General features: G+C 42.8%; 1 protein-coding gene across 2 annotated transcripts in view; it reads right to left on the reverse strand.

Moving 5' to 3' along the window:
- The window catches only part of STAB2 (stabilin 2), an 86,603-nt gene that overhangs the window by 5,249 nt on the left and 53,778 nt on the right, over window positions 1-27,576 (reverse strand). For both annotated transcript variants that reach the window (XM_083401266.1, XM_083401265.1), the window contains exons 44-65: window positions 27,174-27,245; window positions 25,292-25,411; window positions 25,017-25,064; window positions 24,522-24,605; window positions 24,012-24,158; window positions 22,610-22,750; window positions 20,481-20,540; window positions 19,769-19,945; window positions 19,556-19,648; window positions 18,361-18,507; window positions 15,275-15,331; window positions 14,616-14,739; window positions 12,912-13,061; window positions 12,302-12,406; window positions 11,288-11,395; window positions 9,956-10,149; window positions 8,250-8,391; window positions 7,159-7,292; window positions 5,688-5,853; window positions 4,516-4,622; window positions 3,778-3,897; window positions 1,117-1,266 (exon numbers count right to left, since the gene is read on the reverse strand). In XM_083401266.1, coding sequence (XP_083257392.1) covers window positions 1,117-1,266; window positions 3,778-3,897; window positions 4,516-4,622; window positions 5,688-5,853; window positions 7,159-7,292; window positions 8,250-8,391; window positions 9,956-10,149; window positions 11,288-11,395; window positions 12,302-12,406; window positions 12,912-13,061; window positions 14,616-14,739; window positions 15,275-15,331; window positions 18,361-18,507; window positions 19,556-19,648; window positions 19,769-19,945; window positions 20,481-20,540; window positions 22,610-22,750; window positions 24,012-24,158; window positions 24,522-24,605; window positions 25,017-25,064; window positions 25,292-25,411; window positions 27,174-27,245 — 2,646 coding nt within the window. The remainder of the gene's footprint in view (window positions 1-1,116; window positions 1,267-3,777; window positions 3,898-4,515; window positions 4,623-5,687; window positions 5,854-7,158; window positions 7,293-8,249; window positions 8,392-9,955; window positions 10,150-11,287; window positions 11,396-12,301; window positions 12,407-12,911; window positions 13,062-14,615; window positions 14,740-15,274; window positions 15,332-18,360; window positions 18,508-19,555; window positions 19,649-19,768; window positions 19,946-20,480; window positions 20,541-22,609; window positions 22,751-24,011; window positions 24,159-24,521; window positions 24,606-25,016; window positions 25,065-25,291; window positions 25,412-27,173; window positions 27,246-27,576) is intronic.

Below are 27,576 nucleotides of genomic sequence, written 5' to 3' on the forward strand. Positions count from 1 at the left end.
CGTGTGATTTCTGTTCTCATCCTGAGGTAAAGTTCTTAACCTGAGGTACTACTTCCGGGTTAGCAGAGTCTGTAACCCAAAGTGTTTGTAACCTAAGGTGCCACTGTATATTTCCAGGCAAAACAATATATCTGAAATAATATTCTGATTGTAATCAATGTATTGCTAAAAGTATGGGTGATATCCAGTACTGTCCATGCACAAACAGCACAAACAGCTTACGGCAGGGTCATCCCACTCTTCAAAACCGCTCTCCCAAAATCTGGCCTGGAGGCATTTCACCCTATGCCATGGATTTCATAGTAGCCAAGGAAGTATTCTTTTGTTCAGCCTACATGTTGTGCATCCGTAACCTGGTTCACACATAACAAGGAGATTTGCATGTAGTAGGGTCTGGAAATGACCCCTGACCTACAGCCCACCTACTTGAGACTCATTAACCAATCCTGGCCGTTGTAGTTCCCTGTCTATGATACTCAACAGTGCTTTATTCACATCATCCTCCCCACTCAAATCAAATCAGCCTGAGTTATTCATGCAGGAATGAAAAACTCAGCCTGTTTTGATTTGAGAGGGGAGGATGATGTGAATAAAGCACTATATTCCAGGTGGAAGGAAGAGGACTGCAGCACTTCTATACCTCACAGAGTTCCAGCCCTTGGGAAAATAATATTAATTGTAAGTTTGGCAGGAATCACTCCTGCCTTCTTTTAGACATTGCCTAGAAACAATGCTATTTAGACAAGGCTTTGAAATGTGATTTTTTAAAAAAAAAAAAACATAACCAAGCAGAATTTATGGATTCCCCCCCCTGATGTTTTCCTGGAACATTGTATTTTTATGAAAATGCAGTTTAATAATATTTAAGTACATTAATTTATTAAGTAATTAAATATACTGCTTACAGCCAAAATAGGCTTCTAGGCAGAGCTACAAGGTATAAAAACCAGTAGTTTAAACATTAAAACATGCATAATTAAAACATGCCACAGAACAATTCCATTAAAACAACACGGTAAAGGAAATGTATGAACCAGACATGCTCCTATGAAAAAACACACACAGACACACACACACACACACACACACACACACACACACGTACAAAGCACTCACCTCTTTAGCTGCAGAAATCTGGCCTCCAGTGTGTGTAATTAACAGTTTTTTCCCTATTCTGGTTTGAAGAGTACTTCCATTGGTCAAATCTTCATAATAGAACGCGCCAGTGTTGGATAAATGATATTCAATGTCTCTTCCGGAAAGTGTCTGAAGGCAGCAACCCAACATACAGTAATATCAATTAGCAGAAACACTAAATGGATTTTCTAGAACTTGCTCAATTCACATGACACGACCCAGCTTTTAAACATTAAAGAGTTGTTTGATGCCAAGACATTCCATAGAATACAATTGCGTCAAAATACAAACAAACAAAACAAAAATAACTTGCTACTATTCTTAAACGAGAACTATCATCACCTAGTCCACAGATGAAGAAGCTGTCGTCCTCTAGATGTTGTTGGACTCCCATCATCCTTAACAACTGATCATGTTGGCTGGGACTGATGGGAGTTTGGAGTTCAGCTGTGTCTGGAGGGCCACAGGTTTATCATCCCTGCCTTAGCCTAAAGAAAATAAAAGCCTACCTTGGAATGCCTATTACAGTGGTAAAGGTAAAGGTAAAGGTAAAGGTACCCCTGCCCGTACGGGCCAGTCTTGACAGACTCTAGGGTTGTGCGCCCATCTCACTCTATAGGCCGGGGGACAGCGCTGTCCGGAGACACTTCCAGGTCACGTGGCCAGCGTGACAAAGCTGCTCTGGCGAGCCAGAGCCGCACACGGAAACGCCGTTTACCTTCCCGCTAGTAAGCGGTCCCTATTTATCTACTTGCACTTAAGAGTGCTTTCGAACTGCTAGGTTGGCAGGCGCTGGGACCGAACAACGGGAGTGCACCCCACCACGGGGATTCGAATCGCCAACCTTTCGATCGGCAAGCCCTAGGCACTGAGGCTTTTACCCACAGCGCCACCCGCGTCCCAGTTACAGTGGTACCTCGGGTTAAATACTTAATTTGTTCCGGAGGTCCGTACTTAACCTGAAACTGTACTTAACCTGAAGCACCACTTTAGCTAATGGGGCCTCCTGCTGCCGCTATGCCACCGCCACACAATTTCTGTTCTCATCCTGAAGCAAAGTTCTTAACCTGAAGCACTATTTCTTGGTTAGCGGAGTCTGTAACCTGAAGTGTATGTAACCTGAAGCGAATGTAACCCGAGGTACTACTGTATTTAAAACTAGGAAAATGGCCACCATGGAAAATCCTGGCCCATTCCATCATTCTCATGGGTGATGTGTGCAGCAAGGAATGGGTATTTGTTCACAGAGACATTTTCAATCCAACTTCATTGTTTTTATATAGTACATAGCAGAGCAATTACACAAAGTCTTCAGAGTTAACCAGAGCGACATTCATGCTTTAGATAATTTGCTATTGACTCAGGATAATATATGTAGATACAGATATATCACTCTGTCAGTTTGCTATGTGTTTTAATAATGTCAGCCAAAAACGTAGTTGCTTTTTCTGTAATGTAAGACCTGGTATCTGCTAACAGAAAACCAACATAAAAACCAAGAGACTTGCATGGGTAAAAATGTAAATAATGCATTTAAAAAATGGATCAGATTTTCTATTTCCTCCGACCCTCACAGATATTTATGTTCTGCAGCAGGAATTCCTGTCCTATGGTCCATCGATAGATCTCGTGCAGGAGTATCCAAACTTTTTTCAAAGAGGGCCAGATTTGATGAAGTGAACATGCGTGAGGGCTGACCAAAGTTGCTGAGGTTTTTTTAGGATTGAAGTTGTTGTTGAGTTTTTTTGGGGGGGATTTTTCACCAAAGTTGTACAGCTTTTTAAAGGAAATTTCCACAGGAAAGAAACTGCCTTAGGGGCCAGACTTTGGACATGCCTAAGGAAGGGCATTAAATCTGGTAAGTGAAAAGGCTTGCCTAAATCTTACCACCATGCAACTTAATAAATAAGGTGCTGGGAATGAGAAATGAAGAATATGGCATTTGTAGTTTGGAGAGCAACATTTCCTAGCGGGGGCCATGGTATGTAGGCAATCTAGATCTAAAAATCTTTAGCTCTAAAACAACCTAGTACAGGGGTCGCCACTGCAGTTCCCTCCAGAGATAACTGGACTCCAACTCCCATCAGTCCCAGCTAGCGTGGCCAATGATCAGGGATGATGGGAGCTGTAGCCCAAGAGCAGGCTTCCTCAACCTCGGCCCTCCAGATGTTTTGAGACTACAATTCCCATCATCCCTGACCACTGGTCCTGCTAGCTAGGGATGATGGGAGTTGTAGTACCAAAACAGCTGGAGGGCCGAGTTTGAGGAAACCTGCCCAAGAGCATGGGGAGGGTATCATGTTGGCTACTCCTGCTCTAAAGTAATGATTCTTTCATTAGAAATGGTCAGGTCTTGAAGCGAGAGCACACATAAGGACTTATGGGTTAGCAAGGAGTGAGTCTTTATACCGAGAGATGTATTGCACCCCTGTGCAAGAGGTCTGACTACGTAGGGATGGAGGACACAAAACTATCCATAAGTGCAGTACAAGTGTTCCCCATAGGAGTGAATGGCAGCCATTCACTTCTAGGTTGTAGGACTTGCTGTCAGTTGAAAAGAGGCACTTTCTTGGATCAGCATATGTTGGCATTTTAACTCCTAGAGCTGGCATATAATAACAGTAGAATTAAGTCATTTACCTCATTTTCCTTCAGCCCGTCATTGCCTGGTACAAACAGTGTTGCGTGAGTGGATAAATTTGTGATGTATTTCAGGAACTCTTGGCCTTGCTTTGATGTGTTTGAGTAAGTCAGTATTCTCTGTGAAGGGACAGAATTTATTCTGGTGAGACGAAATCCTCAAACATAATATAGTTTTATGAAGAATTTTATTGAGATGAAAGAAGAAAGCAAAAGTACTAATTCGAGTAACGTAACTCACAAAGCAAATGGAACTTTCTTTTTTGTAATATGAGTCTGGCAAACATATGCAAATGATCCTACAATATAACATTTTCTTTATACATACAACTATCTAAGAGATTAGGCTGAACAATAGTGAATATTTGACCAAAGTAAAACAACTTTGCTATGCCTTCTCAAGAGAAAGCGTTATTTCTGGTGTGATGACATCTTATAGTTGTTCTTAGACAATTTTCATACTACTGAGAACGAAGAAAAACAAACACAAGAAGCCTGGGATTGCAAACAATTGCTTCTTGACCTTAATTGCCAAAGGATCACATCTGATAGCCATAACATTTTACATTTTATTCATTGTCTGCTTATAGCCTCTTTATTGTTCCTCTTTAAGCTAATATGATTTACTAAAAACAGAAGTGTAACAGGAATAAAGATGTTGGTTCATTTTTGAAATTTTGAGGCATATTTTATTTAATTTCAGTTTTTGGGCTGAGGTGGTCTGTTTCTGTTACTTACTGAGACGAAGTTTGTAAATTTTGACAAAGAAGTGAGGACTTGAAGCAGATTCCCACTACATGTAAATCCATCACCCACATAACCAATGTTACAGGTGCAGTTGACATCTATAAAACATAAAACAACACAATTTTAGACAGCAAGCAGAGATGAGGCTTCCATATCTAGAGAACTATCTACAATTGCAAAAAAAGGGGGGGAAAAGGAAGTGGATATCTATCTATCTATCATCTATCTATCTATCATCTATCTATCTATCTATCTATCTATCTATCTATCTATCTATCTATCTATCGGATCCCTATCCATCCCACTACACAATATTTGCATGCAATTCTGCCTTATACATTCATTTTTACAAGCAGTTGTTGGTAAAAAAATAATGTATATTTGTACATTATTAGGATTAATACATGCACGTTTCTTTGCATGTTCCCCGAACATATACATTTTAGTATGTGTTTTATGGTTGGAGAGCTGCATCGCCAAATTTGGATAGGTGTGTTTTGGTTCCTGTATGGCTTCAGAAAGTGCAGATTAGGTAAATTTGCATTAAAATGTAAACCAAACTAATTTCGCCGCCCCCCCATCAGCTACTAGTGGCAATGTAGACAATTAGGGAATCCTTCTTCATGATGCCTCACCCCCAACAACCTCCTCATTGTCTGTAGACATTATTCAGACCCCAATTTGAATGCCAGAGCAGACAATATGAATATGTCAAATTGTAGAAAACCATGAAGTCTCACTCCCGCCCCTCCCCCCCGGGGCACCACTATCTGCAGTGTTAAAAACCAGGGGTCAGCAACCTTTTTCAGCCTTGGGCCGGTCCACTGTCCTTCAGACCATGTGGTGGGCCAGACTATATTTTGAAGGGGAAAAAAGAACAAATTCCTATGCCCCACAAATAACTCAGAGATGCATTTTACTCATGTAAAAACACGCTGATTTCCGGACCATCTGTGGGCCGGATTGAGAAGGCGATTGGGCCGGATCCAGCCCCCGGGCCTTAGTTTGCCTATTCCTGGTTAAAAACTTTCCACAGTACCTCAGATATGGCTTTGTGTCTGCTGCCAAGTTAATATACAATGACAATATGATCTTATTAGTAGTTCTGGAAATGAACTATATTTCCGGCAAACGACATTAGGCAAAGGCATATTTTTTTTTACCTTTGACTCTGTAACAGTAGACATCCCATGTTTCACTCATGTTGACTTTGTACCCGTAGTCGATAATCCCAACAAGTCCTCCACCACATTTGGGGGAAGAGAAGGCAGTCGGATAGGCTACTCTTCCATTCGCCAGCCAGCCAGCAGCACATAGATGATACTTTGCCTGCCGTTAGCATATAACCATGAAACAAAGGAAAATGGGAAATGGTGTTAACCTAATGCTACGATGGGCTTTAGGCAATGTGTGGCTAGTAGGAGGGGACACCACCCACTGTCAAAGCCCAATGAAGCCTTGCTTTGAAGGCTGCGACTTAAGCATTGGCCTTTTTCCTGGTTCTATCTCGCATGGCCCAGTCACATGACTGGGCATTCCATTGCCAAGAAGCTTAAGACTGGGTGGGCTTTAAACATTTCCGTGCTGGGACAGAACTGCAACTGGTGCCCTCGAGTTAGCACCGGGGGGCAACCCTAGCAAAGTAGCCGGCATTGTATCGCAGCGCTGGCCGATGCCTCTTGCTCCAGATTTGGAACTGTAGTGCTGCCTAAGGAAACTTGCCACCTGGGACAGAGTTCTCTGGCCTTTCCTAGAATCATATGCACGTTCTTTCAGCCTGAGTTGGGAAAGAGAGGGAACGGGGAGAGATTTGCATGCAGTCTGAGAGGCAGGCTTGCTATACTATGCCTCATTTGCCAAGCGAAAGGTCCCACGGCAATTAGGACGGCAAACACTCGTGACCAGTCTCTGTGCATCAGTACAGGTGTTTGCACACTTCCAGCTAAGACTTACTGCATTCCAAAAGGCTCAAGGACCTCATTCACTTACAAGTTCTGTCAAAACAGGCTCGTGCATTCCCTTGCGCAGGATACTACAGTGGTACCTCGGTTCTTGAACGTAATCCTTTCCAGAAGCCTGTTCGGCTTCCGAAATGTTCAGAAACTGAGGTGTGGCATCCCATTGGTTGCAAGAGCTTCTTGCACTCAGCGGAAGCCGCGTCGCATGTTTGAGTTCCGAAAAATGTTCAAAAACAGAAGCATTTTCTTTTGGTTTTTCAGTGTTTGAGAACCAAAATGTAACGTACGACAACAGAGGTGTTTGGGAACCGAGGTACCACTGTACTGACCCAGTTCTGATCTGGACTGGTAAAAATACAGTGTGTTTATTATAGCACTGACTTGCATATGCACAGGACTCATGTTTGTTATTTGAATAAAGAAGCCAAAATACGAAAGGGAGTTTTTTGGGTGAACCAGCTCTGGTGCTTTTTTTTTAAACAGGTTGCAGCAACAGTCAATATTGTACTTATTTGAATGTTTTCCTGCGTACTTCTTTTTCTTCAAAAGAAACTAGATGTATTCCTGATGGCACTTGTCCATTACAACTTATTCTCCTGGCAGCTAAGTCTCTCTGTTCAGTTCAAGCATATGTTAGTTATCTGCCTTGCCTGCAAGTGGAAATAAGCATTGTTACCTGTTGCGCATAGACAAGCTGAGTGTAAGTAGCCATTGTTGCTCCTTCATCTGCACAGGTCTTATTTGCTGCGTCGTAAGTCATTTTATACCGACCCTTTGGAGAACGTACGTGAAAAACTCCAACAGTAGTATCTGGAAGGAAGAATGGAGCAAATCCCAAAATCAACCCTTTCCATTATACAGTTTTATACCCACATTTCCATTTCACAGTGTATCCTGAATATATAGGGTTTGGTTTTCTAGACGTCTTGTGGATAATTATATCTTGGATCATGAACTGGCCCCTCATGGTCCTACCCAAAATGCTTTCAAGTAGCAATAAGAAGATTGAGTGCTTCAAAGACACACCCCTCCTTTGTCAACTCAATCTATTGTTAGTCAGGTAAAGAATACTGATTGTATGCAATAAATCGCTCAAAATATAGTCAAAACAAAAACCTAACATGTAGCTTTTTATATCTAAAATACGGTAATGTAGTCCAATAACATCTGTGGAACCAAAGCTGATCTAGAGATGTCTTCTCTTAGCTGGTACCTTCCAGCTGGACTGGAACTCTCACCATTGGCCATGCTGCCTGATGGGAGTTGCAGACTAACAGTTATATGAAGGACCATAGTTCCCTTCCTCTGGTCTAGAGAAAAGCACATTCACCAATACTACAGAAACTGAACATCTATAACAGGGGTCAGCAACCTAAGGCCCATGGGCCGGAAGCAGCCCGCGGAGGTTGTTTGACTGGCCCCCGAGCCGCCCCCGAACGAAGCTGCCAGCTTGCGTGCTAAACCAGCACAGTGCGGCATGGGGACTCGCTTCCGCATCACCGAAAATCGTGTCTGCGCAGACACAGAAATTTGTGGGGGGATCTCCACGGAACCAATCCGTCCCAGGCAAGATAAACCTTGCTGACCCCTGATCTATAATGTAGCAAATTTCCCATTTACGTTGCTTTGGGTAGCTATGGCAGGATTTAAAAGAATTATAGGACTATATAATTCTGAGAAGTCTAAGGTCATGAGAGTTATGGAACAGTCTTAATTTTTTTCAATTCACAATCACTATAATTGTGCGCCTGCTTGTGGTGCACTGACCTTGGAAATGGAGATCGGCACAGTTGGCATCAGCATGGCATTGCCCGTTATCTTGCAAACATCTGTCTACCGGTAGCTGTTTCACCTCACAATCAATTCCATCGCCAATGTAGTTATCTTTGCATTGACACTTGCGATTATCCTGGGAGAGAAATTTGCAATGAAACTGCACAAACATTGAAAGCTGCCTTACAATAGTCAGACCACTGCGTCCATCTAAATCAGTATTGCCTACACTGACTGGCATCAGCTCTCCAGGGTTTCTGGCAGAGGACATTCCCAGCCCTACTTGGAGATGCCACTGGGGACTGAACTTGGGGCTGCATGCAAGGCACATGCTCTACCACTGAGCTATAGCCTTCCCCCCCTAGATTGTAAACAATTCAGCACGGATATTATGGCATACTGTCCATTCAAGAAGAAGGGGAGTATGTGTGTGTAGGATTCTTTGTCTCTACCACTGTTTTTGAGCATGTCGGAAGCTGAACATTTCGGTTTTAAAATGCCGAAAACCCAGAAGTAATTGCTTCTGTTTTCAAAAGCGCCTCGGAAGTTGAATGGCTTCCGCTGCATATTTCTCAATTTTCTCAATGAAATTTGCGGACTACCCTTTGTGCCTCAGTTTTCAAACGTTTCGAAAGTCGAACGGTCTTCCGGAACAGATTGCATTGAAAACCAAAGTTCCACTGTAGCAGTACAGGAGGGAAACTGACTAATGTTTTGCAGACTGTATTAAGTCCCCTCAGCAGCTGGAACTGAAAATGATATTTTCAGACCAACCACGCAGTTCTCTTTCAGGGTAAAAATACTCATACTTATAGTGCTGAGGCCAGAAGGCAGAACTTTGGGGCAGAATAGGCAGGAGGGCCCTCAAACACAGGAGGGCACACACTGCCATCTAAAAAGCACTGGCTCCATAAGACCATTCAGTCCAGATCTAAAACTAATTGCACTACTGCAGACTTAAAGGCACATCCGCAGAGTTTTCATTTCATGCACACACAGTTTCCATCTCCCCTTGCCCCAGTTTAGAGCACAGGGAAATGCTGGCCGTGGTTTATTGCATGTTATGATTATTTTATGATTACCTTATTTTTCGCTCTATAAGACGCACCCGACCATAAGACGCACCTAGTTTTTGGAGGAGGAAAACAAGAAAAAAAAAATCTGAATCCCAGAAGCCAGAACAGCAAGAGGGATTGCTGGGCAGCAATCCCTCTTGCTGTTCTGGCTTCAGCGATAGCTGCGCAGTCTGCATTAGCTCCATAAGACGCACACACATTTCCCCTTACTTTTTATGAGGGAAAAAGTGTGTCTTATAGAGCGAAAAATACGGTACATTCTGTAAGCTACTTTGCAGACCCAATGGGCTAAAATGTGGTTTACAATCTGCAGTATGTATGACTGACCAGAATAGCTAGGAGGGTGGGGAGGGATACACTTAGCTTTTCCTGGGACACTTGCAAAGTTTTGTTAGGGGCTAAGAGAGCACAACTGCAAATGTGGGCAAATGATGCTATCTGAACAGTACCCTTAATATCAGTGAAAGAAACAGCCTCTTGGACAGGGTTTTGGAATCTGTGGCCTTCCAGATGTTGTTTCACCCCCATCATCCTCAGACAGCATGGTCAACAGTGATGGGAGTCCAGCAACGTTTGGAAGGTCATACATTGCCTAGGACAAGGTGAAAGACTCTTAACACTTACAGGTCCCGTCTTCGTGCAAATTGCATGTTCATGGCAACCACCATTAAACCCATCGGTGCAAGGGTCGATAGCCATGCAGGTGTGCCCGTCCCCTTTGTATCCTCTCTGACATGTGCAATTGACTTGCACACCAGTTTGTACACAATCTGCATTCTTATGGCAGCCACCATTGGTTTTCTTACAAAGATCCTCAGCTGCAAAGCAAAAAACACAGACAGATAGATAGATGATAGATAGATAGATAGATAGATAGATAGATAGATAGATAGATGATAGATAGATAGCTCTTGAATATGGAAGTTCTACGCTATTATTGCAAGTTACTGATAGAGCAGTCCTCCAGGCATTATTCTATTCCTTTATATTGATGAAGTGAGATTTTTTGGCCCCCCCAAAGAATGAGAAAATACAGAGTATTTCTGGCAGTATCTGAATGTTATGATACCTCGTGGCTACAATCGTGACACCAAATGCCTGGATTTACCCTAGGGAGAAGCAAATGTTCAGTCTGTCCTCTACATTGGGGTAGATCTATGCCCTTAGTGTGCTCTTCCCCTGCTCTTACTGGACCAGCTATGGAATGGGAAGAACTTTAGTGATCAGATGCCTCTCTAAAAGTCAAAGGCTAGGAAGGAAAGGACAGAGCTAAAACGAACCGCTAAACCTGGCTCAATTTGTTGAGTTAAATACTACATCAAGGCTTGCAGCCATTGCAACCAAGAAACAAACTTAAAAAGACAGAAATCCCTTCAAATACTACAAAGCTAGAGAAGTCTGCCAGTCTGAGCTTGTGCTTGACGATTCTCTCCCTTTCCTTTCCCTTCCACTCCCAAACAGATGATCTGGGCTGCCAGATCTGACAGTCAGGTAGGTGTGCGAGAGAGACTAAACACTCTTCCCTGACAGGTGATCAGTGCTTCAGAGCTAATAATCACCTGACTGGAACACCCAGAAGTACAGAAGTGGGCCCCCCTCCCCTTTAATATTCCAGGAACAGGGGATTTATAAGTATAACCTTATGTTTTGGCTGTGGAGACCAGCCTCAGAATATCATGGGCAATTAGGCTAAAGTAAGTAGGCTGTCATTATGAATAATTCGTTGTAAGCACAAAATATTGGCTTGCTTTGTGCAGAGTGGATCCAGGCCCCCTTAATGCCACACTAAAATACATGTATTTGTGGAGTTCATGGATACTTTCATATTTTATCACATTACATAGGAACTGCATGAGGGCCAGAAAATAGGGGTGTGTAAGTAAACATGGTGGAAGATTTCAATTAAAATACATTCCTTCAATTTTATTAGTAGCTGATCTTTCCGGTTGATTTTACCTGTACACGTGATTCCATCTCCATTATAGTATGGTTTGCACTGACAGATGTTTTGCTCTTGGCAAACAGCATTAATGGAACAGTTGGGTGAACACTCGGGAGTTAAAGCTGTGAAGAAAATTAGAACCATTACCCACATTCAAACTTTTCTCATTGTCTCAAGACTGAGGAAAGAATCCTAAACAAAGAAACTGGAGGTGTGGCCTGAATTGCATCCCTGTCCACTGAATCAAAGTAAATACCTCAGACACACTTGCAGTAAACTGTTTTAGTTCAGGGACAGGGAAATCCATGGAGGCCGGCTATATCTGGAGGGGCATCAGTCCCAGCCGGCATAGCCTATGGTCAGGGGTGATGGGAGCCATCATCCAGCAACTATCTGGCACAGGTTCCCCACTTCTATTTTCTCTTTCACTCCCATTTTAATCCTTGATTAATGTATTGCAATGACTGTTATGGTTAAAACAATAAAAAAGACTGACTATTTCAGATGTCAACATTACAGTTATCCTTCTCAAACAAATCTACAATTGTTTTGAGGGATATGATAGAGGAGTGATGATAGCAAATGTGTTGCTAACATTGTTTATATTTATATATCAGCTTTAGTTTTTCTATTTGTTTTATAATTTTTGTTGCATTTCTCTTGCCTTCACAACAGGCCTATGAGGCAGGTCATTCAACTAATAACCGTTCACAGGGTAGATGCACCCTAAATGGTTGATGAGAAGTAATTATTTTACTCCATTAAATGTTGGTTATAACATTTCAAGCATATTTACCAGAAACCAAGAGCCACTGAAATGAGGGAATTAATTCTGACTGGGCTACCTCTCATAGAACCACATCATGAATGAGAGTATGCAAAGAATCTTGATTTCTTTAAGTTTATCAATTATTTGTATGGAAAATATGGTGAAGACTATTTTAATTAGCCGACAGCTCTAAAAAGTAATGGCGAGATGAAATCTACTCTGCAGACTACAACGTTCTCCTACTGTTAAACAGTCAGACCGATTTTGGTTTCACAGAGCTGTCCGGTCCATCCAGTTTCACAGAAGCACCGTCCTGATCCATAAATTCCTTCATCGCACTGTCCATGTGATGTGCACTCACAGGCTGTAAACAGAAAGTTGTTGGATGATTAGGAGACGGATTATAAGGAGGAACTTGATGCAACCCAAAAACTTATGTTATGAACACTAGCTGGTCCTAGCAAAAGCGTTTTCCCACTGTCCCTTATAATTAGAGAAGTTGCAGCCCTTGAAGATGGGGCATATGAAAGGGGTCCATACCGCATTTTTCACTCCTGCACAAATAAACAGCCTAGGTTAGGCTGAGCCTAGAAGGTCTGAAGTCAGGTCTCCCAAGTTCAGCTAAGACACACTCGGCAACCACTAACAGAGGATGGCAACCTCTGACCCTGCAGATGTTGTTGCACTCCATCTTCTATCAGCTCCAGCCAGCATGGCCAACAGTGAAGGATGATGGGAGTTGTAGTCCAACAGTTTCTGGAGGGTGGCAGGTTCTCCACCCCTGAAACTAAACCATGCTACCCCTTATAGTCTGACAAAAGGTTACACAAGTAAAGGGCTTAACAGAACGACAACCACGTGAAACCTACATTTGCAATCCAAGCCATATCTTCCCGGCATACAGAGCTCACACGAAGTCCCATTGAAGCCAGCATTGCATGTACATTCTCCCGTGCCAGCATATTCTTCATCACATGAACCACGGTTATTACATGGAGTTTCTGACCCTCCTGGGCAGGCTGGGAAGCAGAAAATGGCAATGAGTCAGTCTTTGTAAGAACTATCCCCAAGGTGGCTATTTTATTACTTATTGGGTTAGGACTCCACAGCTCAGAGAGAGAGAGATCTATTTAGGCACACAGAGCTAAGGTGATAATCTTCCCTGAAACAATATTATGGCTTAGGTTCCAAATATATTAATTCATTATTATTTGATTTCTTACTACCCTTCATCATAAGGTCCCAGTGTGGGTTGCAGTGATGTAACAATGCAAAATTAAAATAAATTATAACAATTTACATTCAAAATAATAGGGTGGATGTTAAGACTATATGGGCACGTCCTCTTGGTAGTGTTGCATTTATTTTGGCAAGCCACGAGAGAGCATTCTCAACGCAGGCACTCCAGTTATGGAAATTGTCCTTCCTCTTTATAGTTTATGACACCAACTTGAAACTTATTTTTCACCCAGGCTTTTGTCTGAAGTTTTGTCTCCTATGCACCTTTGCATCAGTACTGTTTGATGGTTGTGGCGATTCTTATAGACCTGTTATTTAACTGTACAGAAGGCTTTTGGCAACAAAACCCTTTAAAATCTATTTACAAGAGGCAATAATGGGAAAAGTATGCCAGCAGCAGTTACTCTAGGCTGCATCAGAAGAAGTTTAGTGCCCTGTTCAAGGTCTGCCTTGGTCAGACCACACTTGGAATATTGTGTCCAGTTCTGGGCACCACAGTTTAAGAAGAACATGGGCAAGCTGGAACATGTGCAGAGGAGGGCAACCAAAATGATCAAGGGTCTGGAAACCAAGCCTTATGAGGAGTGGTTGAGGGAGTTGGGTATGCTTAGCTTGAATAAGAAGAGGAGACTGAGCAGAGATATGATAGTCATCTTTAAATATCTTAAGGGCTGTCAAATGGAAGATGGAGCAAACTTGTTTTCTCCTGCTCTGGAGGAGAGGACCCAAACCAATGGGTTCAAGTTACAAGAAAGGCCATTGCAACTAAAAACCAGGAAAAACTTTTGGACAGTGAATGCTGTTCAACAGTAGAACAGACTCCCTCAGAAGGTGGTTGACTTTCCTTCATTGCAGGTGTTTAAGCAGGGTTTGGATGGCCATCTGTCATGGATTCTTTAAGTGAGATTCCTGCATTGCAGGGGGTTGGACAACATGACCCTCAGGATACCTTCCAACTCTGTAATTCTATGATTCTGTGAAAAACGTTTCCATATCACTTTAGACACTCTGGACCACCCCTCTGCCATCTGTTTCTGCCACATGCTGCCTGGTGGTTGCTAAGCCAACTCTCCTGTTCAAGAGTCAGAATAGACGATATGTAGGAAGCCTATCTCAGGTTTCTTTTTTAGGCAGCCATAAAGGGATCCAATGTTGACTGTAAAAGTTGTGCTGGGAAAGAGGATGTTCAACCTTTCCCCCCCCCCCCTCATGTTGTTATCTAGACCTAAATTGCTCTCCCTTCCCACGCTGCTAATAGCATCACTGAGAAAGATATATAAGCACAGGAGCCCTTCTCAGAAGTTCCTCAAGTGTTTGATCCCAGGAAATCTTACCTTGACATTCATTCCCAAAGTAGCCCTTGCAACAGTGTGGTATCCTGATCATCATAGAACAATCCTTCTGACACCCTTTCAAGATCCTGTGGTTGAGAATGTAAGTACATCTCTTCACCTCTCCCTTACGGTTTCATATTTAGAAATGGGGGAAAAAAGAGAATGGACAAAAGAAAGAAATCAGGAAATTCAATAAATGCACCATAGGACAAGGTATTCATAACGCCCCTACCAGCCCTCACAGAATGGCTTAGAATCATAATGTTGGAAGGAATCTCAAAAGTCATCTAAATCCAACTCCCTGAAATGTGAAAGCACGTTTTGCCTCCCCAAAGGAATCCTGGTAACTGTAGTTTACCCCTTACAGAACTACAGTTACCAGCACTCATAGCAAACTACAGTTCCCAGGATTCCGTGGTGTGGGAAAATGTGCTTCATATGTATGGTGTGTAAGTAGCTCTGAAAGCTTATGATTGAGGGAGTGAGAAAGGAACCACCGAGCTATTTTATAATTCATATGTAGGTTACAGAGCTTCCAAGTCCTTTTGATACCTCCTTTGCTGTATAAGCTTGTTTGTTTAAAATGTAGCTATTTTCCAAAATATTTTATTACAACTTGTCGGTTAAATTTTGACTCGTAAGTGTAGAACTGTAATTACCGTCACTTTAGATCCAGCAGGGCACCGAGGAGTTATGTAACAAGGAGTGCAGTCTCCCTGAAGAGAAAGAGAAATACACTTTTTCTATCAGAAGACTAAAACTCCCCAAAGCTAGCTAGGATTAAAAACCACACTTAATTATTAAAATAAGTATGCAAATGCAATATATAATCTAATTAGCACTATGAACTGACATTGTAAACTTTGTTTCCTACATTTTTTTTAAACAAGTCTCTTACCAAAGCTATATTTACTAATATATACCTGAGTGAATGAGTGAGTGTATCAGTAAGTTCCACAGCTGAAGGGTCCCCATGAATTCAGTTGTACCTCTATACAGAGCCTATGCTCACAGAGCTTATACAGTGGACGTTCGGGTTGTGAACATGATCCATGCGGGATGCACATTCGCAACCCGCAGCATTCGCAACCCACAGCGCCGTGTCTGTGCACGCACGGGTTGCGATTTGGCGCTTCTGCGCATGTGCAGCCACCAAAACCCAGAAGTAACCCGTTCTGATACTTCCGGGTTTTGGCAGTACGTACCCCGAAAAAACGCAACCTGAAGCATCTGTAACCCAAGGTATGACTGTATGCACAAAGTTTATATGAGCACAATCGGGACCGAGCAAAAAGCAAGCCCAATAAATCAAACATTAGTGAATAGGTAAAAAAAGGTAAAGGACCCCTGGATGGTTAAGTCCAGTTAAAGGTGACTATGGGGTGCGGCCTTCATCTCGCTTTCAGGCCGAGGGAGCCAGCGTTTGTCTACAGACAGCTTTCGGGGTCATGTGGCCAGCATGACTAAACTGTTTCTGGCGCAATGGAACACCGTGATGGAAACCAGAGCGCACAGAAATGCCGTTTACCTTCCCACCACAGCAGTACTTATTTATCTACTTGCACTGGCGTGCTTTCAAACTGCTAGGTTGGTAGGAGCTGGGACAGAGCAACGGGAGCTCACCCCATTGTGAGGATTTGAACCACTGACCTGATCTGAAAGCCCAAGAGGCTCAGTGGTTTGGACCACAGCACCACCCACGCCCCTATTTGTACAATAGTGTTTTAGAGGCCTAAAACACAGCTTCTCAATTCCCATTTTCTTAGTCACTTCAGTAAAAGAAAATTAATTTCTGATTCAACAACAGTCCTCTTCAGTAGTGCAAAGAGTGTCTAATGAATGCATGGGGGTGGAGGGAGGGAAGATTGTCCTTACAGTGGTAAGACTTTGCCCACAAGCTGCACACATTAATTTGAATGCCAGTGTTGCAGCCCACAACCTGGGGACTTTGCAGTGTGCAACAGAGTACTCGGATGAGGTTCAGGCTACTTCCTTGGTGGTAGAACTGCCAGTACCTCATACAGAGTCTTCTCTGCAAAAGGACACAATCCTGCCACCATTCTTAAACTCAGAGGGGTAGGTCTGTCTCCTAAGCCTCACAGAGGCCAAGACTACAAAACAAGATGAAGACACTTTAACCAGCCAACCAGCTCCTTCAGGTTAGAGGCTACATTCTAAGCCTGGTCAATCTACATAAAGCTGCAGGGACTCCACCTTTAGTAGAGCTCCATGGAACTGTCCAAGGTCCTGCATGTTTCCTTTCGGCCTGGCACTCATGCTCCCACTGAACTGCACAGAGCCTGTGCATGTACAGTTGTATGCATGTTTGTGTCTGTCTTCAGGTAACTCAGTGAATAAGATGGTTCAATACATTTCGCTGGCTGAGGTGGACCAAGTCAAGGTGCATAGTACTCAAAGCCAGTCAAGGTATTTTGGCACCACAGGCAGAGAATCCCACTAGTACCTCTTTGCTGTCCACTCACACATTCTGGCTTGCGGTGGCTGTAACATTCTGCCTAAGGGCAGGGCCTGTGTATAGGTCACTGGGATGGGGGTGCCAGGCAAAAACATTCTAAAATAATCTATTGACTTTTAAACTGTGGGATGTGAGTCATTCTATTTGTTACTTTGTTGTGTTTGTGTGTGTATATACATATACATATACATATACATATACATATATATATATATGTTGTTGTTTAGTCGTTTAGTCGTGTCCGACTCTTCATGACCCCATATATATATATATCTGTGATCCTCAGCTGGAGTGGTATAGAAATTTAATAAATAAGTATCAGTGTATTGCCACTTTCCTCCCAGGCACAGACATTCCTTGAACACACCTTAAATGATAGAACAGAGAAAAAAATCCCATATGCATCATATTGGGTTTTTCCCAATACTTCAACATTTATAAAATCCTGGAAATATAGAACATGGAATAACTGAGAAATGAAATCTAGCCCAGTAGAACTTTTTTCATTTGTGCAATAAAATAGAGAAGTAGGCAGAGAAAATTCTTAAACATCTCTCTATTATTATTCCTAAGGTAAAGGTAAAGGTACCCCTGCCCGTACAGGCCAGTCGTGTCCAACTCTAGGGTTGTGCGCTCATCTCACTTAAGAGGCCAGGGGCCAGCGCTGTCCGGAGACACTTCCGGGTCACGTGGCCAGCGTGACGAAGCTGCTCTGGCGAGCCAGCACCAGCGCAGCACACGGAAACGCCGTTTACCTTCCCGCTATAAAGCCATACCTATTTATCTACTTGCACTTAAGGTGCTTTCAAACTACTAGGTGGGCAGGAGCTGGGACCGAACGACGGGAGCAAGTCCGATCGGCAAGTCCTAGGTGCTGAGGTTTTACCCACAGCGCCACCCGCGTCCCTTCCATTATTATTCCTAGTCAAGGACAATAACTAAAGATATTCAAAATGGCAAAATAGCAAATGCATTTCACTATCTAAATTAAGCAACATTCAAAAGTAGGCAGTAGGAAGCAGATTAAATACACTGAGTCTAATTGAACCAAATCCACTTGAACTGAATAAGACTTCTGAGTATGCACCTACCGAGCTTCATTATTTAGGTTCTGATCTAGAGCTCCAGTGTACAGCAAAAGGTCCTGCATATGCAGGATTCCCTTGTACATGCAGGAGGTGTGTATACATATTGGGACACTCACAGCTGTAAGGGCACTGGATTAGTTCTGAAATTCAGAAGGCAACAAAAATCCATAGGAGGACTGACCGGAATATTAGAAGAGATAAAGGTGTCACATCGACCTCCATGGATGGGATCTGTTAACATGCAGTCAATACCATAAGCGATGCCACCATCAAACTCAATATGCCTTTGTACAATCTTACAGCTTCTTTCATTGAGGAACAGGTCGCCCTGTAGGAGAAAGTTATAATAAAGTTATCACTGTTTCAGCAGGAGGCCTATTAGGTAGTGAAAACAGGAAGAATAAATATAAATTGGAGTCAGATTGTTGGTTTGTTTTTTAACATATTTACCAAGAATCCCAAAGCCAACACCTCTTGTGTAGTATCTGCTTATCTATTTACCGGTATATGACAACATGTTTCAATACCAATGCTTTCAGAGATGCTATGTATCTTATTATACTGTTTCGTTTGCTGCCACTGACATTTTAATGTTGCTTTTTTATTGTTTTATGGATATTGTATTTTAATGCTTTGTTGCTTTAAGTTGCCCAGAGAACACTGATATTGAGCAGCATAAAATCCTTAAATGGCTCTATTTTTATGCAATTAGTTGTTTTGTTAATGAGAAACAACTATGGGTGCTTCTGGAGAAAGTGTATGAACTAGATCTGGGGTAGGCAATGCAGATGTTGCTGGACTACAGCTCATCACTGAACGTTGACCATGCTGGCCAGGGCTGATGGGGGACGGAATCCAACAACATTGGATACCCCTGATCCATCTCAATCTGATTTCTCATGGGAGTTTGGTCACCCTCTTGGTCACCTGATTTGACAGCCTGTGCTGACGGAGAGATAGGGGCAATGTAACTCTGTTGATTCTCTGGACCTCTCAGTGGATTTCAAAGACATTGATCTTGGTTATTCTTCTGGACTGCCTTCTGGGGGCTGTACAGTGGTTCCATTCCTTTCACCTTTCCTGTGGAAAGCTTCACTTTTACACAGTTTGAAGATGGAAGACTATCGTTCCCTTCCTATGGAAGTTGCCCTACAATATTCTGCAGGGCTCTTCCCCACCCCGGTCTACACTGTTTGGCAAGCCGCCTTCTAAGTTTCAGAATGGAGTCTTTCCCAGCTCCAACTGGATTGAACCTAGGACTTATTGTATATGAAGCCATATGTTCTGCCACAGAGCTATGTCCCTTCCCCCAAAGTATGATGATGGGATTATGGGGCTGGAGTGGTCAAAACACCATGGATTAGCCAAACACTCACAGTACTGCTGTCATCATTGCCACATATCACACTGAGATCAGAACCTTGAAGAGTCTTCAGTGAAGTAGAGCTAGGGAGGTCACAGGCTAAAATCTGTGGAAGAGATCAGGAAAAACAAGAGAAAAAGGAAGAGACTGCACTGGTGCTGTTTTGTTTTTTTAAAAAATTATAAATCATCTAGAAATGTTGCACTGAAATTTTGTACACTCCTACCTTAGCACTTCCAATAACGTGGAATTTCAAATACTGAAGCAGTTTCTCTTTGTCTGACATTTTAAACAATGAATCCTGCTGGTCCTTTGGCAGAGCCCTGATTACTTTGTCAGAGGGCCAAAACAAGGTGACTGGTTGATGAAGAGGATCGTTAATGAGACCCATCAGTCCTGAACTCTGAAATAAAGTAAAAGGAAAAAGACACAGAACGATATTTCACTGTGGATGTAAAGAGGGCTCCAGGCAGGTTCTGTTGCCTACTCCGCAGCTTGGAGACAAGAAATGCCCAAAAATTAGACAGAAGACTTTTTGGCTCTCTTCCTGTTGAGTCTCAATCCCATTTCTTGGAACGGCTTAGGAGAAACTGGAATTCAACAGGGCAGAAAGTGATAAAATATAGACAAAATAGGAAAACCACCACAAGGAGTGGAAGAAAAACCATCCTGGAAATAAGCAAAACCCACAAGGAATAAGAAAAACTGAGTATGTATTATTGTCCCATGCCCCTTGATGCAAATTGAATAATCATAGGAGGCTAGCAGGGTGGGTCTTGGAGCACTCTTTACATCCACAGTGAAATACCATTCACGGTAAGTACAGCTGTTCCATCACCTGTAAGATGCAAGAGGTCTCCAAGTAGGTGGGATTTCCTCTGACAAAACCCTCCATCCAAAGGCCTTACAAAATGGGTTACAAAATCAAGTACTCTTACCTCTAGCAAATTGTAGAACATGATGTACCCATTTTTTGCTGCAATCACTTTGAGGTTTTCCTAGGAAGAAAAATTATTTGCCAATCTTATTTGCTCATTTAGTAAATGTAACAGCAGGGTGTTTTCAAAAAGCAGTAACATACTGTTTATTATTTTTACATACAACATATGAAAATGGTTGCTGCTTTCTGCAACATCTCGTAACAGAAGTTTCTGCATAATAGAAGCCTATTTAATCCTTGTAACTATGGTAAGTGTGACCACGAAGGTGCTAAAACCCAACTACTGCTGCTAATGAATCACTAGGTATTTTCAGTGCCAGCATAGCATCACTGTGACACTGGGGGGGCGGGATATGAAGTCAACTAAGTCCTACTCAGAGTAAACCCATTGAAATAGATGAACCTAAGTTAGTAATGTCCTTTATTTATTAAATGTGCATCCTGCCATTCCTCCCAAAGCAGTCCAGGGCAGCAAAACAATCATATATATATAGGCTCTACTCTGAGTAGGACTAGCACTGAATACCTGCCTATGGTCTTTGCAGCCATTTCATTTCACAAGTACTTTGCTAGTTCCAATTAGCTGTAGTCTAATTCACAAATTACAACCAAACTAGGCATGACACGAAACATGTCAAGTGCTGTGGTTGTTTTTAAAAACTGCTGTGCCCCCATTTTTGTCTGGGAAATAGTGAGAGAAGAAGGGTTAACCATGCCTCCCCACAGTTCTGATGAAAATTGTTTCTCCCTCACCTATGGTGGCTATTAACAATCGAAAACACAACCCTGGGACCCAAGTGGCACATTTAGCACCATGATCTAGTTTGGTCCTAAGAGAAGAGAAGCACTGGGCTAAGTCCCACGTTGCTCTGTAGGGCAGCCTTCAACCTGGAACCCTCCAGGTGTTTTGGACTGTTGAGAATTCCATTCCTTCCGTGCTGCAGATGTGTGTGGGATTGTTACATGTCACATGTCTGTTTACATTCCAGCACTGATTATTGGAGACTTGTGAGCAGAAAGGGAAATACGCTGTTTCCGCTCTGTATAGCTTTTGCTTTTGTTGTTCTCTAGGAGGAGAAGAGACACACCATGGACTACACCCAGTCAGCTGATGGGAGTTCTGTGGGGCCCCAGGTTTTCCAAGGCTGCTCTATAGTGACAGCAGCTAGAAGAGTTACAGGCTCTCCCTTCTACTTTTCAGCCCTTTAAAGAGTCTTCTTCCACATGTTTTTGAAACATAAAAGCAAGTGACATCTAGTGGTTAGAGAGCTGGACTTGGGAGGTAAAGGTAAAGGGACCCCTGACCATTAGGTCCAGTCGTGGCCGACTCTGGGGTTGCGGCGCTCATCTCACTTTATTGGCCGAGGGAGCCGGCGTACAGCTTCCGGGTCATGTGGCCAGCATGACTAAGCCGCTTCTGGCAAACCAGAGCAGCGCATGGAAATGCTGTTTACCTTCCTGCCAGAGTGGTACCTATTTATCTACTTGCACTTCGTGCTTTCAAACTGCTAGGTTGGCAGGAGCAGAGACTGAGCAACGGGAGCTCACCCCGTTGCGGGGATTCGAACCGCAGACCTTCTGATCGGCAAGTCCTAGGCTCTGTGGTTTAACCCACAGCGCCATCCGCGTCCCTGGGACTTGGGAGACCAGGGTTCAAATCCTCACTCAGCTATCAAGCTCACGGAGTGACCTTAGGCCGGCCACAGCCTCTGAGCCTGACCAACCTCACAGGGTTCTGAGGATAAAAATGGGGAGGAGAACCAAATGTGCTTTCCTTGGAGGAAAGGTGGGATAGAAATGTAGCAAATAATTAAATCAATAAAATCATGCCAGAAGCACAAGTTAGCAAAATGTAGTTACTGTTGAAAGTATTGATGCAAATGATCTAATTGAATTACTTAACAAAACAATGCAGTCTTTTTTTTTTTTTTGCAACAATTACGATTTATCTATGTTTTAGTAAGAACAAACAACTATGGCAATTAATTATGGCAGACATGTCACCTAAGTGACACACTGTAATCTTTATTTCAACTAGTTAAGCAACTAATCAGCTGAAAGCAAAGTAGTAAAATGTGACTGATCAACTTTTAATTAGTTGAAAACACCAGCATAAATTTTACACACCCTTTGAGTTTTTGGTTGTCCAGGAGGGAACTCTTGAATCCTCTGTGGAAACAAGGCCTTGTCTATGAGATGTATTACCCCATTTGTGCAGATTAAATCACTGGTTAAAATCTTAGCGTCTCCATTCAAAAAAACTGAATCCTGAAAACAAACACAGAAAACAAGGTATGGATTCTACTAGTGCGTGGTCTTACATATGTTTTAAAATAGAATAAATGTACCAGGAAATTAGGCAATGTGATAAAAATCTAGGGACTTAAATGCATTTCAGCAGTAGCTGGAACTGTGTGCAGCTTCCCTCTCCGTTGAGCCATCAAACCTCAGGTGGAAGTTTCTCAATGAAGTACCTTCAAACCTGGAATGACTCTGCCCACCCAGACTGGTCATAGCTCAGTGGGAGAGCAAACTACATTACATGCAGAAGGCGCCATCTCCAATATCTGGCATTTCCAGGTGGGAATCTGGGAGATACTCCCTGCTTAAAACCCTGGAGAGTAACTGTCAACTCAGACAATACTGAGTTAGATGGACCAATGATCTGACTCAGTATAATGCAGACTCCTGTGTTCCTGTGAGAGGCCATTGAATCCTCATGGCCATAGAGATTTAAAATTACAAAACATGCAGTAAAGTGTGGAAATATAGGCTGCTATACCTTTAAAACATTCCCTCTAAGTCCTTTCCAAAGTTTCCCACTTCCACTTAGCATAGAAAGAGACCACATGTTTGGTAAATTAAAAATCATTTATTTACAAACTCTTCAAAGGTCAGATTCATGTGTTTTTCCATATAGCAGCAACAAAACATAGCCAGTTAGAGTTGATAAGAGTTTCTAAATTATTTGCATTGAAAGAGAGATGGTTTGCTAAAGCCACACATTCTGAGCTGGGAACAACCAGACCAGATGTCTTTCCTGGTAGGGTTACATGGTGGAAGAGAGAGAGGACAAAGAGTTTGGTATCCCTTCCTCCCAATGTAAGGGGGTGTGACCTAGCTAAGCCTGGCAGGACAGCTTACTCTATGGTCTTAACCCCTTCATGCATTAATTAGAGTTAAGCATGTTGGTTATATGAGGCTTATTTATCCCACACCAAGTGGGTTGGTAGAGGAGGAATGGGCTTTCTTTCTTCCATAGCTAGCTTGGAAGCTAAGTGTAGTGGGATTTGCCCGCCAGTTCACCTACTCACCTGCAAAGCATTCATTGTCACCTGTGGTGACCCAGTGAGTTGTTAATGCAATGCTGCAGAAGAGCTCATCTGGTGGCTTGCAACCATCGACCCATTAGATTAGCATTCATTTGAGCCTCATTGCTAATGCTGATCCATCCCAACACCTTAAGAAGACTGCATCTCTGTTTTCTAAGGAGGTGACATTACACATATGCTGCCCAAGGCTTAGTTACCTGTGAGAATGTGATCTTGAGCTGATCTCCATGGAGAGTGGTGACAGTTTTATCAGATGTCATATCACTAGAGAGCAGCGCTGTACAGCCTACTATATGATAGCGAAGAATCTGGGGCATCCAACCTTTGAGATTCCAGTCATTAACCTTAGACAAGAGCCAGAAAACATAATAGGTAAGGCGGGGGAGCAAATGGTACTGCTGCAAATGCACCCAAAATACTGCTGTTGATTTTGCTGCCTCATTACCATGAGGTGAGAGTCTGGGATCTGAGGCACATAAATGGTGCAGCCTACTCTGGTACATGTTTACTTGGAAGCAAGTCAACTGTGTTCAATGGGGTTTACTCCACAGTGTGTCAAGGGCTGGAAATATGAATAGACTGTTATGAGTTGAGGGTGGGGAGGGCTGTATGTCAATACCCTTCGAATTCATGGATCCAGCATGGATCAAATTCCTGGAATAGCCAGACTGGTTTCCCGGTGAGGTTATTAAGATTGATTTGCTTACTTTTGGTGTGGTTAGATATGCTTGGTTGGTTGGTGCAAAAACAGTGAATGGGCCGGTTCCAGCAATGTCAATAATGTTAGAGTCCTACAAGAAAGAAAGGCAAAATGTTAAACATTTCAGGCTAAAAATGTATATTAGGGTAAAGTGTTATAAAATGCACATATAGGTGCAAATAACATTTTAAAAATAGCTTGCAAAACACGTGTATTAGGAAAAGTGCATACAAAAATGTTCATCAGGAAAAATGTGCACTAAAGTGCTGATTAATTTATACGAGGACATTAAAAAATAATAATCACAAACCAATGCAGAAATGTGGCAAGCTGAACTTAAGTCTGGAAAAACAAGTAACTGACGGCTCATCCACAATATGGCTGATCATGTTTATCGCGTGTACTTTGCCTATAAATAACAACTTTGGCAAAGCTTTCAAAATGTGTGAGTGAAAATGATCACTGATAGAGATCAGGACCTGGGAGGGCACGTCTATCTTACCGTTAGATATCCCTTAAACCGAGTAGTGTTGTAATCTGCTCCAAGTTCCTATAAATAAAAATAAATAAATAAATAAAAATTGATTGATTGATTGATTGATTGATTACAGAAGGCAGCAATGACAAAATAGAAACGATGTAGGCCGGGTGTGGGGAACCTTTGGCCCTTCAGATGCTGATGAACTACAACTCCCATCAGCCCCAGCAAGAATGCCCAATGGCCAGGGATAATGAAAGCTGTAGCACAACATTCTACAATAAAAAAGGAAGTTTTACCGCAAATATACTGCCTCTGCAAGTAAATCCATCTCCAACGTAACTGGGTCGACAGGTACAGGTCCTTTCTGAGTATTCAGTATCATTGCAGAGGGCATTTTGCGAACAGCCACCATTATTCTGTTAGGAAGGGAACCCAACATTAAGCAAAATCTCCCCTGTGAAGCTACATCTCAGTTCTGGTTTAAGAAAAAGAATAAATCTATGGATAAAGTGAATAACTTTTACACCTTGCTCATTTCAATGGGACGTGGCCCTTCCATAGTCAACACTGCCCACTCAGTGGCACAGAAATCCATAATCATCAGGATTTAAGAAGCAGCAAACTTCATATTGAGAAGACAACTGAAACGGAAACTGAAAAGCAGAGCAAAGGGAAAGCCAGGAGATGGAGTCCAACACACCACTCTTATATGAGACTCTTCCATGGCCTACATACTACAATTCTTTACATGGAGGCTGTTGTTGTCATGCCACAAATTAAAAATACCATTTCCTTCCCTTTGCCCTGCAAATCCTAGGTGGGGCAGAGCACTGCTTTAGATGGGGCAATGCCCCAACTGTCTATCTAGATCATTGATATGAGTTATTGGGAAAACCTAAGTTTTAAATTGGAAAATATACTAAGCCTCAGAGGGATCAGCTGTGTTACAGAACCAGATTGCATACTGAATGACAGTAATACAGGATTAGCTGTAATAAATAAATAAATGTTAAAATCCAATTTTAAAGAGCTTTACAGTTACTGAAGAAAGCAATAAGCTGGCAATAAGAAGCCCATATGCAAGGAAAGGAAGGAACACTTTTCTTGTCTTTCACTTGGGATTCAAATGTCAATGCTCTCAATCCTCAGATCAGGCAAAAAAGCGTCAATCAGCCTTTGATTATGTCTGCACCACAGCTGCTCTGTAAGAGCTCCGTAAAAATGGTGAAATGCCCTGCTTTTGCTCAAAGGTTCTCCGTTGTCGACGGTGACCTCCCTTTCTCTACCTAAAGCAGTCTGCCTGCACCTTCTGTCATTGCCCCTTTCCCCTTTTTCTGTTGCTCCCTCCTCCATGAACTGCCACTCACTCAGTCCCCAGCAGGGATACTTTCTCAGAGTGAGGCACTGTGGGAGAAATGGACCCAGAGATTTTGCTGCGATGGTAACTAAGGACCCTGAGACGGTGAAGCAAGTCTGGAATGTGAATCCCGTGGACTGACTTTTAAAAGGAAGCACGGAGTCTCAAACCTTCCTTGAAAGTTTTTCTCCCTCGTCCTCTCTTGCATGGGCTGCAGCAACCCAGTGGCGGAAGAAATACACCAGGCTGATCCTGGTGAGTTCACTCCTGCCTCAGGTTTAAGTTCAGAGCAAACAAAGCAGGCTGGCTGCACTTTCATGTGTAGCTGAAATCAGTGGCGTAGCGTGGAGGGTGCAGGGGGGGCCGGCCGCACCGGCCGCAACATTTGGGGGGGGCACTCGCAGCTCTCTGCCCCTACCTAACTCACTCTCTCTCTTTCACTGCAGTGCTGGCTGTGCGAATCCGATCCGAGCCGCCGGGTCGCCGCCCACTGTGGAGGGGAGAGTGCCAGGCGTGCGGTGCGGTGCGGAGAGCGCGCGAGGGACTATCTGGGGGAGGGACAGTGCAGCGGGGGGGGGGGGGCGCAAATTACTTGCCTTGCCCCGGGTGCTGACAACCCACGCTACGCCACTGGCTGAAATACAAGGAAATGGCAGCCACGACCAGGACCAGTAGATGCCAGTTTCTCATCTATCTGCAGGAGATGTTAAAAAGTTCTTGTTTGGGATTCCTGCCTTGAATGGACCTTTGTCTGCTTGGTAAGAGACACACCTCAAAGCACATTGTCAATGAAAAACCAGGCTGATATGAAATCTACTCACAAATGAACAGAGACTGATGTAGGTGCATGATTTGCCATTGCCAGAATATCCTTTTAAACAATTACACGCTGCCTGCCAGGAGAAAGGCGGGGGGGGGGGGGGGAGAGAAACAATGTTAAGTTCTGCAAAGAGAATATAATTGGCTCTGGAAAATAAATAAGGCTTAATATTAATATTTTTTTAAAAGAAAAGGGGGGAAATGTTGCAATTAGAGTATAACAAGTTAGGTCTTTGTCATTCCAATTTATCTTACATAGCTCAGTGGAATAAAAATAGCCAGAGACCTTGTTACCTAGGCAACTTACTTTTATTTAGTCCATAAAGTTATTTGCAAGAATCCTCAAAATATTAGTGGTTTTTTTTAAAAAAAACAACAAAACCTAATATTTTGGACTTCATAATT

This window comes from Podarcis tiliguerta (assembly GCF_965153285.1).
Source record: "Podarcis tiliguerta genome assembly, chromosome: 10".
NCBI classification, from domain to species: Eukaryota; Metazoa; Chordata; class Lepidosauria; order Squamata; family Lacertidae; genus Podarcis; species Podarcis tiliguerta.